Consider the following 12,150-nt stretch of genomic DNA (forward strand, 5'->3'; position numbering starts at 1 on the left):
GCCTTTAAATAGGCCCAGAAGACCCTAACAAAATAAAGTTCAGCCACCAACCAATGTTAATAAATGCTATTAAATACAAATTGAAGAATATAAGACAATTCATACAAACTATTAATAAATGCTATTAAATATAAAATAAAGCAAATAAGGCAATAATAATTTCCTTAATTGGTAATTCAACTACTAAAGGCAAGTCTTCTAATTACTTTCCAATATCAGCCAATCTTCTTGATTTGATATGCTAATGCTATAAAGATTTTTGGGCTCAAAAGTCTTTGTTTCAACCGGTACACTAGCTAGCTTTTGAAGATGCAATGTATAGGCCTCTTGAATCTTCTTAACCTTGCTTCTTGTAATCGGTCCTTCGGGTACATGCACGTGATCAGTTGTTGGATTCATATCATCGTTGCTTGGTTGAGTTCCAAATAAAGCTCCTACTTCATATTTTATAGAGGAAGCTCGACACTGAACCTTCTACATCTTTATGAATTTGAGGTTGAATTTTTTAATTTTTCTATTAAAAATATCTTATTGGGTCAAAGGTTCGCCGACCTTCATTTTAAATTTCAACCGTTAAATTTGATGAGCTCTGCATCCTCCAAAACATATCAAAACATGGTGAAGATCCAATGGTTGAATGGAAAGATCTCATTAATTTTGTACAAGTGGCCACGACAGCGTATTTAATTATCTTAATATTATTTTTTTTAGAAAATCTAAAATTTTTAAAACTTATTTTATTTGCTTGTCTTTTTCATCCGAGTCTAAGGCTCGTAGCCTAAAAAATTAGGTCATAACATTGTTACAATATCCTCACTAACCCAATAATTATTTGAACCCATTATTTATATATTTTAAAAAAATGATTTATTTATTATTAGAAATAAATGATAGTATATTTTAGGAATAAATTTTCTAGTCTTCATCACAATAAATCAAAGAAATCCAGAGTAACTCCAAGCAAAGTAGAGTTTTGTAATCTCTTCTCGATTGGTTTTTATAAAGAGTTCGAGTGTTTCCCACAAATCGTTGTGTTCAACAATAAATTGGTATCAGAGTAGTCGGGTTTTAGGTCTTGTAGAATTGCTTAGATCGAAAGTTTGATTTTAATAACATTAGCCCTTATAGCTCAGTGGTAGAGCGTCAGTCTTGTAAACTGAAGGTCTGTAGTTCAATCCTGCATGAGGGCATTGCAAATTTTAAGAATATACTACATTCTACATTTTATTAGGTTGTAACAAAAGCAGTTGAATTTCAGATTATGTCACGAATGCTTGTTACCATATTTTTTTTACCCGAGTAAAAACAAAAACCTTTGACAAATCATTTTATTTTCACGTGTAATTTATATCTAGCCTGAACTCATTTTGAAACCTCAGGTTGTAACAAAAGCAGTTGAGTTTCAGATTATGTCACGAATGCTTGTTGCCATATTTTTTTTACCCGAGGAAAAACAAAAACCTTTGACAAACCCAATAAAAGATTGAAGATCACCTCACATACCCACGACATTTACAATTTATTTAGTTGCACAAATAAGCATCGATGAGTAGTAGTTCACTTATACTTACTTCCGCTACTTAGATTCGTCACTCTGCTCAATCCTTTTATTTTTTTAAAGTAAAATATCATTAAGGAGTGGAATTTACCTCAAATATTACCACAAATCTATTCGAAAATAATTTTCTTCAATTGGGTATCCTCGTGGACTTATTGGCCTAAGAGGCCTTTAATTAATGAAATCCAAAGTAATCCCAAGCAGAGTAAAGTATAGTAGTTTTTACCGAATGTCTTTTAATCTCTTTTCGATTGGTCTTAATAAAGAGTGTGAATGTTTCTTACAAACAGTTGTGTCCAACAACAAATTGGTAGTCAGGTTTTAGGTCTGGTAGAATTGTTTAGGTCGAGAGTCAAATTTTAATGGTAGAGCGTTAGTTTTGTAAACTAAAGGTCTGTAGTTCAATCCTGCATGAGAGCATTACATATTTTTAATTCCTACATTATTTTATTTCAGTCGAGATGGGAGAGTGCTCGAAAAGTTGTATATTTTAGGTCCTGTAAATTGTTTAGGTTGTAAGTCGAGTTTTAACAATGATAATCTTTATAGTTATAATCTAATTTTTTTTTTTTTTTTTTTTTTTTTAATGTGAAATTTTTTTTTAGGACTATGGTTACTTATTATTTTTATACTTCTACCTTTCTTTTTCATGTATTTGTTGATTGTCGGTGGAGATGGGGGAATGCTTAAAAGTTGTACACGCACATATTCTTGGACATCATCCATCTATGTATTTTAGGTTGAGAGTCAGGTTTAATCACGATAGCCCTTATAGCTCAGTGGTAGAACATCAGAAGGTCTGTAGTTCAATCTTGTATGAGGCATGCACTTCTAACTCATTACAGTCTACATTTCTTTTTCAAGTGTTTGCTGGTTGTCGGTCAAAATAGGGGAGTGCTCAAAAGTATTTTAGGTAATATAATTATGTGCCCTTAAACCTTTCTTCAAGATTTAACTAGATCCATAGAGATCCCTTACCCCAACAACTTGTGGCCTAAGAAAGTCAATTCTTTCGACCCGCTTTGGTGAAACTTGTACTCTTCATTGATCTTAGAGTACACAAGAATGTCATCGATGAAGACTATCATGAATGTATCAAGGAAATCTTTGAATACTTTGTTCATCAATTCCTAATCAATCCAAAAGACATCGCACTAAATTCAGTGGCTATATATGCTCATGCATGTCATCTTGAGAGTATCTTCTTCTTTGATCCCCCATTAGTAGTAACCATATCTCAAGTCTATCTTAGAACACTCAGACTCCTTTCAACTGGTCAAATAAGTTGTCAATGCAAGCATTTAGTCTTATCAAACTACTACCCAGCAACTCTTGTAACTATGCCTTGAGCTCTTTTATTTTGGTAGGATTCATCCCGTAAGGTGCTTTTGAAATTGGGAAAGTCTCCGGATCGTGATAAATTTTAAAATTGATATCTCTAACTAGCCACAGATAACTCATCACAAAACACATCTTTAAATTCTTGCATTATCTGTATTGAAGCTACACTGCCTCTAAGATCTCATACGTTGGACACACTAGCCAACAAGGCTCAGGCCCTATGACTAGCCAGCTTTCTTGTCTTCAAGTTGGAGATCACCGTGGGTGCGTCTCAAAGTTCTTTCCCCCTTAATATCACTTTCTGGGCATAATTCTCAAACAACGAGTCTATGCCAAAAATCACGATGATGTCACTCATATCTAGTACAATCAACAACACATCTAAAGACTTACAGACACAACTATTTTACCGGCTTGAACTCATCCATATGTTACTTATCAAATTGAGGTTGTCTATCTTTCTGTCCCTGGTCATAGGCAATAAGGATCTTCACGAAAGCTTTGACTCCATTAAGGAAAGACAAAAACCTTTGACAAACCTAGTAGAAGATCGAAAGTGACCTCATCATACCATAACGACTGCTATCTAAATGTAACTTATAATTTTTTATTTTGAAAATAGAAAATGTATTTATTATGAAAAATCTAAACTATATATACTTTTTTTATTTTTATTCAGCAAAGCATTAGAGAAAGCGGGGGCAGCAAGAGTGAAGAGGATAAGGAAGCATTGAAAGGAAAGGTAATTTTTGCGAACTTTTCTTAGACCTTCCCCTGTTTAGGTATTGAAATCTGAAGAAACCTAATCAGAAGCTGAATCCAAATCATTCTCTCTATGAAATTCTCGTTTGCCCTAATATGTTCAATTTTGAAGATGAGCTCATAATTCAACCCCGAGTTTCGTGGTTAATCTGGATTCAGCTTCTTCTTCTTATCCTCGTCTTCGCGCTTTATTGTCTCACCATCTTCGCCATTGATTTCTCCAAAATCAATACCGTCGGCAACTCCACTGCCGCCATTGCTTCTTCTTCTTCTACTTCTACTAGTCGCTTCGTTTCTGAAATTGCTCACAACCACAAGAATGTTTCTATGCACAATATCTGGATTGATTCTGATCCATCGCGGAATGCGCAGGTATGGCGTCTCTCGGCTTCATTTTTAAACGACTTGTGTACGAATGTTTGTTTGTGTTCCTGGTTATTCTGTGAACATTAACATGTTTTACAGCAATTCTTGGCTTGATTTCTATGCTTATTGATGATTTTTGCGGACAAATGAGTGTGAATATAGGGTTTACAGAATTGTGTGGGTCTCTATAGTCTGTATGAATTCAATATCTCGTTTAGACTACACAGGAAAATTGGCCTTGATAGTATCAAGTCAAGGGGATTCCTGTGATACTTCAAAATCAGGAGGGTTTCTCCTTGAGGAAAATACTCCTCAGATGATCTCTATTCACGACAACAAAGACAATTGAAAAAGCATAATACATAGGGTTCTTTGTTTCAAGAAACTCTGGTTATTTCTGCTTCATTTATTTGTTTGGGTATATTTCGATCGTTGGCCATATCCAACATTTGGTATCAGACCTAGGATGTCGAAACAAATGTCTTCACCAAACAAAGCCGTCGGAGGAAATATGTCAACAATTAGGGGAGGAAGGGAGGGGAGTGTAACGCTCTAGTACCTGTTACTCATGAAGAGAAACTACGCAGCATGGTCGATAAAGATGTGTGTTAACTTACAGACACAAGGCGTGTGGGACGCCATCGAGCATTGTGACAACATTGAAGAGCGTATGGATAGGATGACTCTTGCTGCCATCTACCAAGCAGTCTCAGAAGATGTCCTTCTCATGTGGGCAGAAAAGTACTCGACAAAGATAACGTGGGAGACACTGCAAACAATGCATGTGGGTGTGGAACGTGTAAATGAAACAAAGGTGCAGACCTTGAAGAGTGAGTTCAAGGCTATCCGTATGAAGTACAGTGAATCAATAGACAATTTTTCCATGAAGTTGATGATGATCGTCAACGGCAAAGTAGAGGAGATCTACGTCATCAAGAAGTTTCTTCGAGCTATTCCCTCGCGATTCATGCAGATCGTTACCTCCATCGAGTAGTTCGGCGATCTCAAGAACATGTCGGTTGAGGAGGTTGTTGGTCGTCTTAAGGTCCATGAGGAGAGATTTTGTGGCTATGAAGACAAAGAAAAATGAGAAACACCTCTTACTCACACTTGAGGAGTGACTCGCATAGACGAAAAAGAAAGATGCAGCTAACTCTTCCTTTTCAGGTATGAGGGGACTTGACAGCCATAACATGGAAAACAGAGGTCGTGGACGTGGTCACGAACATGGCCGCCGACGTGGTTTCAGAGGAGGTCGTGGCAATACCTCACAAATCCATAACAATGTCAACCCCTAGAAGGACAATAGTATGATTAAGTGTTACTCTTGTGGAAAATACGGCATTATGCGACAAGTGCCGCAATAAGGAGCGCGATGAGGAGGTAAACCTCACATTCACGAATGATGAAGAGCCCGCGTTGATGTTGGCCGAGAAAATGCCCAACCTGTTGATGCTCAATGAAGAGAAGGTTATGACAAGCCTCATTGCAAATGGAGAAGACCAAATGAAGAATAACATGTAGTATCTAGAAAACGGATCGAGCAACTACATAACCGAAGGTCGAGCAAAGTTCAAAGAGCTTGATGAGAAATTCAGTGAAAACGTAAAGCTTTGCGATGGATCAATTGTACCAATCCAAGGCAAAAGATCCATCTTGTTCAAGTGTAAGAACGACGATCAACATCTATTGACCAAGGTATATTACATCTCGAGTTTGAAAAGCAATATTATTAGTTTTGGTCAAATGACGGAAGAAGGTAGCAGAGTGGAGTTAGTTGGCTCGTTCCTCAAGATATTTGACAGAAATGGAGCCCTATTCATGAAGGTAAAATGATTGTAGAACTGCCTAGGTAAGATACTATTGAAATACCATCAACATCTTCCAAAAGTATCCATTGACGTGACAACAAGAAAGTGAATAAGAAACCAGTGGGTCAAGAGAAAAAAGGAACCGAAAAACATGGCCAAGAAGAAACTAGAGGCTACTACAATCAGCAAAGAGCAACGTACAAGACGGGTGTGTTTTATCAAATTTGTCATCTCAACCACGGAAGCATAGAGGAAGGCCACCAGGGCATGACAAATATGGGACATCAACTTGTCATCTCAACCAAGAAGCCAAAATGCATGCCTAAAAGGAGTATGTTACAAGAAGTTTCTACGGTAAGCTTGATGATGAATTTTCTGCACAAAAGAGAGGAGCGGAAGAAATGACATGTTGCAGAATTAAAATTTCTTCTGAAGAAGATAGAGTTGACCAGGAACCAAACAACATTGACACTAGAAAGCAACGTGCAGACATTCTCACTAAGATCCTTGCAAGGGTTAAGTTTGCAGAGATGTAGAAGTTGCTCGAAGTGAAAAATTTCAAGCAAAAGTCAAGCTTACAGGGAGAATGTGAGTCAATAAGTTTGACTTAACAACAATAGTTATTAATTTGAGTAAGTTTAAGAAAATGGTTAGTGATTTATTTAGGAGAATTGTTATTGGTTTTAACTTGAGGAGAATGATTAGAAAATTTTAGTGTTTTCTCCCCTATAAATACTCATCAAATGTATGTTCTTTTGACAACAACAAAGAGAATCGAAAAGTATAGTGCTTAAGGTTCTTTGTTCCAAGAAACTCTCCCCTCAAGTTGTTTTCTTTTTTTCATTTATTTGTTTCGGTATATTTCGATTGTGAGTTATATCCAAGATTTACTGTCAAAAGGTGTAACTGATTCAACTACCCTCTCCAACCCGAGGACCAATTTGATGGATGGAGATATGGACAATTTGACTGTTCTCAGTGGAAACAAAGTGTGCATATATCCTAGTTTTTTTTTTTTCCCTTCTAAAAACGGCCTTGTGTTAATGATATCCTTCCAAGGACCTCTTAGGCCTTTCCTTTTATGTCAGTTGGGGATCCACATGCTTTGAGATTTACCATATTTGCTTCTGAAGATGTGTTTCCATTAAGAACAGTCGTCCACCAGTGTGTCTCCAGAGCCATATGGTTAGAAAAGCCTTTTTTTTCTCCTTCCGAGAAGTCATCCACTCCTAGGTCTGGCAAAGATTCTTGGGCTGTTGCCTTTGATCATCTCACAAGGTGCCTCCGGTGTCTTCATTAACTCCTTCCCACACGAATTGTCATAGTCAAACTTAAAATTGCAAAACTCTCATTAGAAGACTAAAAGTTTCGGGAACTATTGCTTGTGCTATCTTATGTGTCTTAACCAAGGGCAGTTAACCTTGTTGGATGGCCTACAATCGAAATATGTTGAAACAAATAAAATAAGCAAAAGAAACCACGTAAGAGGAGAAATCTTTTGAAACAAAGAAACTTTAAGCACCTCGCTTTTCAATTCTATTGGTTGTTGTGAAAAGAGCATGCATCTCATGAGTATTTATGGAGGAGAAATCACAACTAGTTTTCTAAACTCTCTCTCCAAGTTAAAACCTCTAACAATCTCCTGAATAAATCAGTGATTATTTCCTAAACTTATTCAAGTTAATAACTATTTTTGTCCAGTCAAACTTAATGACTCAAATTCTCTCTAGTAAATTTGACTTTGCTTGAGATTCTTGACTTTAAACAATTCCAACATGTTTGTAAAGCTTAACCCTGGCTAGGGACTTGGTGAGAATATTTGTATGTTGCTTTGTAGTGTCAAAGTTGCTTGGTCCCTTATCAATTCCGTATTTTTCATAAGAAATTTTAACTCCACAACATGCAATTTCTTTCGCTTCTCTTTTCTGTGCAAGGACTTCTTCATCTTGTAGGGTACTTCTTTGTCTTTCAACCTTCTTTTTTATACCTGCCTCTAGCCTTCTTTGGTTAAGAGGACAAGTTTGATGACCCATTTTTCTTACGCTCTGGCGGCCTTCCTCTAGGCCTACGTGGTTGAGATGATAAGTCGATGAAACACGCCATCTTATAGCTTGCTCTTCACTGATTGTAGTAGCCTCTGGTTTCTTTTCACTTTCTTGCTGTCAACGCCCTTCCTCTAGGCCTACGTGGTTGAGATGATAAGTCGATGAAACACGCCATCTTATAGGTTGCTCTTTACTGATTGTAGTAGCCTCTGGTTTTTTTTCACTTTCTTGCTGTCAACGCCAATGGATACTTTTGGAATATGTTAATGGTCTTTCAATAGTATCTTATACATGCAGTTTTGCGATTGTTTTACCTTCATCAACAGAGCTTCGTTTTTGTCCTATATCTTGAGGAACGAGCCGACTATCTCCACTCTGCTGCCTTCTTCTGTCATTTGACCAAGGCTAATAATATTGCTCTTCAAACTCGAGATGTAATACACCTTGGCCAATAGACGTTATCGCCGTTCTTACACTAGAACAAGATAGATCCTTTGCCTTGTGCAAAGCTTCACGTTTCCAGTGAACTTCTCATAAAGCTCCTTGAACTTTGCTCGATCTCCGGTCGTGTGGTTGCTCGCTCCATTGTCTAGGTATCACGTACTGGTCTCTACTTGGTCTTCTCCATCTATGAAGGGGTTTGCCATAACCTTCTCTTCATTGAGCATCAACAGGTTGGGCATTTTCTCGGCCAACATCAATGTGTGCTCTTCATCATCCGTGAACATGAGGTTTGCCTCCTTCTTGTTGCAGCACTCTATCGCATAATGCCCGTATTTTCCACAAGAGTAACACTTGATCATACTCTTGTTCTTCTAGGGGTTGACATTGTCATGAATTTGTGAGGTATTGTCACAACCTTCTCTACCACCATGTCTACGACCACATCCACGACCTCCGTTTTCTTTGATAGGACTCTCACGTCCCCTCGTACCTGAAAAAGAAGAGTCAGCTGCATCTTTTTTTTTCGTCCGTGTGAGCCACTCTTCATGTGTGAGTAAGAGGTATTTCTCTTCCTCTTTGTCTTCGTAACCGCGAAGTCTTTCTTCATGGATCTTAAGACGACCAACGACTTCCTCAATCAACATGTTCTTGAGGTCGCTGAACTGCTCGATGGAGGTAACAATTTGCATGAATCTTGGGGGAACTGCTCGAAGGAACTTCTTGACGACGGAGATCTCCTCCACCACATCGCCTAATGAACGGATGCTGCTGACGATCGTCGTCAACTTCATGGCATTTCCTACACATTATCCTTATTGTCAATAAGGATTTGAACCGGTATCGTCTATTGACTCACCGTCCTTCATGCGGATAACCTTGAATTGACTCTTCAAGGTCTGTGCCTTTGCTTCCTTGACACGTTCCACACCTACATGCATTGTTTACAGCGTCTCCCATGCTGCCTTTGTCGAGTCGTTCTCTGCCAACATGAGAAAGACGTCTTTTGGGACTGCTTGGTAGATGGCGGCAAGAGTAATCCTGTCTTTACGCTCCTCAATGTCACCATGCTCGACGACATCTCACACTCCTTGTACCTGTAAGTTAACACGCATCTTTATCAACCATGCTACATAGTTACTCTTCATGAGTAACGGGTACTGGAGCGTTATACTCCCCTCCCTTTCACTCCTTATCGTTGTCACATCTCCTCCGATGACTTTGTATGTTGACGACATTTGTTTGGACATCCTAGCTCTGGTACCAAATGTTGGATATGGCCCCATAATCGAAATATGTCGAAACAAATAAAAGAAGCAAAAGGAACCACGTGAGAGGAGAGATCTTTTGAAACAAATAAACCTTAAGCACTTACTTTTCAATTCTCTTTGTTGTTAAAAGAGCATACATCTCATGAGTGATTGTACGGGAGAAAACACAACTAGTTTCCTAAACATTCTCTCCAAGTTAAAACCTCTAACTATTCTTCTAAATAAATCACTAACTATTTCTTAAAGGTATAGGTATGGAAATTAATAACTCAACCTTAATTTCTCACAAACTTTGCTTCATTCTAAACCAAATGCTCCATGGATTTCTCCAACTCAAGGACTCTCACTCCTCGTTTACATCCCCCATCCCTTTCTCGAGTGTGCCAATCCTTACGGATCAACCCCTCATATATTCCTATCCCCAATTCGTAATTTGCATATCATGTTTCTGTTTTCCCTTTCTTTTATTTTCGTGAGATTCCTTGTTTTACGTCAAGTAAATGTTAGAAGTTTTTCCTTTTATTCATCGATTGATCGGGAACTATATATGTGTGTGTATTGACAATGAAGTCAATTTTCGTATCTAAAATTGGTTTTCTCATCTACATGTAATAGTATTTACTATCCAGATAATCCAAATAAGTATCGATCCATAATTTTTTAGGATCGTAAAACACTACACACACTCGATTTAGATGAACACAAAGAACAAAAGAGAATGCAAGGAGGAATATTGACTTTATATTAATGACTTCAGATATTGACAGCAGTAAGAACACAAAGAATAAAGAAAATGGATATATATATATATGGCTCAGTCTACTAATATAGCTTCAAATTATATACTGTATGTATATATACACGCACAGCTCTACCAACGTCTCAACGGTTACAGGGTGACACCAAACACCAAATGAGTGGATCCCTTGAACCAGAGTATTGCTTTTTATTAAATTTTTGTGCTTGTGCACGGTTGGATATTCTTTGCCGTTAATAGTTGGTCAAATTGATTCACATTATGCACCTACTTCCCCTCGAAACAAGTTTTATATATATCTTAGGCTGACGGATAAGAAAGAAGTTGAAGTTTGTAGGATATAATATCATCTATTCTATATCACTTAAGTTTGATGGAATGAGTTCATGCATGTTGTCTGTATTAGAGTGCATTGAATTGGTACATTCATAATAATGTCTGAAATTGTAACAAAACAATATGCACGAGTATGGCAGGCCAATATCGCGCAAAGCACGCGGGGGGAGATAGTGTCGAGTACGAGTAGGAGAATCACGCAAACGGGAGAAGGCAGTGTAGTAGGAGGGGAAGGCTGTGAAGAAACCAAGTTAGAACTTCACCCTTGCAGTTATTTCAGGCTTGCTAAATCAGCTTTCCTTAGGTGTCTGGGGTTGGACTCCTCAACTGAGAACTCAGTCCTGGAGGAAAGACAGAGATCGGAGTCGACAAAGTCGAAACGAAGTTGATGTATGTGTACCTTTCCCTATCAAATGAACTCATATCCATTTTTTGTTTTCACGTTTCTGTTTTAGATTAATCAAATGTAGTTTTGTAGTTTTTTGTAGCCTAATTTTGCTAATATTGGTTGAAATAGCATTCATAATGGTGTAGTACGACCCTTATTCTAACTTGGCGAACAAATCAGTCATGGGAAAATCAAACATTGCGGACAATTTTAATGTAAGATTGAGTCTCGAGTCATATTTGAGAGAAAATGTTTTATGAAACGTTAGCGAGGAAAATGTGCTGAAAACAATTTGAAAGAAAGTAATGTTATAAGGTAAAAGGAAATAAGTAACTAACATAATTTTTATAGCGTATAATCTGGGTAAAAAAAATTGATAACTAATCACTATCTCGTATAGTACATTTTTGGTGCATTTTAGCTATGAGGGGTGTAATATGATTTGGGTGAATGATCATAAACCCCTATACTCACATGAAAAAAAACAGTAAAGATCTAACTACACATGAGAGCGAGAAAAAGGAGTTTGGAAGGGGTATGCGACCATAGACAACATGCCCTAGACGCGCATGACCAAGACATCCTGCACGCGGCCACAGGAAACATACCTTGGACAAACATAACTGTGACATCCTCCCCCACTCAATTAACTGATGTCTCCGTTATCTCACTCTTTAGAACTTAGTGATGTAAGATGCGGCTAACTTTAGGCCTCTTGACGTGCTTCCAACTGATTGCATTGAGGAGTTTTTTCAAATCTATAAGGAACTAATGAAATTCACTTCTTGATTTGTCGACTCTTCATGTCCTTTCAGTCAAAGTTTCTTCTACTTCCTTTACTATAAAATTCTTCTTCGTGGCAGGAGGTCGTGCTGCCTCCTTGCACCTAGTGTCTTCATAATCGGGATAGTAACGTTTCAAGTTACTCACATAGACAACATGGCTAGTCTACACCCATGGGAGAAATTGGATCCCATATGATGCCTTCTTGGCCTTCTGAATAACTTCGACTAGTCTATAGTATTTTTGTACCAATCATTGGTTATTGTGTTTTTGAAATCGAAGTTGATTTGA

The 12,150-nt window shown here is 37.7% G+C and overlaps 1 protein-coding gene and 1 non-coding gene across 2 annotated transcripts; both read left to right on the forward strand.

Moving 5' to 3' along the window:
• Nucleotides 1–1,118: 1,118 nt before the first annotated feature.
• On the forward strand, nt 1,119–1,190 carry TRNAT-UGU (transfer RNA threonine (anticodon UGU)). The gene has a single exon. It is a non-coding gene; the product is annotated as a tRNA-Thr (tRNA).
• Nucleotides 1,191–3,586: 2,396 nt separating this feature from the next.
• On the forward strand, nt 3,587–11,214 carry LOC111796230 (uncharacterized). Its single transcript, XM_023678990.2, has 2 exons — nt 3,587–4,033; nt 10,829–11,214. Exons 1-2 carry the CDS (start codon nt 3,758–3,760, stop codon nt 11,075–11,077), a joined length of 525 nt encoding a protein of 174 aa, XP_023534758.2. The 5' UTR covers nt 3,587–3,757; the 3' UTR covers nt 11,078–11,214.
• The last annotated feature ends 936 nt before the right edge of the window (nt 11,215–12,150 follow it).

This window comes from Cucurbita pepo, chromosome 5 (assembly GCF_057944985.1).
Source record: "Cucurbita pepo subsp. pepo isolate OVF chromosome 5, ASM5794498v1, whole genome shotgun sequence".
In the NCBI taxonomy this organism is placed as follows: domain Eukaryota; kingdom Viridiplantae; phylum Streptophyta; class Magnoliopsida; order Cucurbitales; family Cucurbitaceae; genus Cucurbita; species Cucurbita pepo.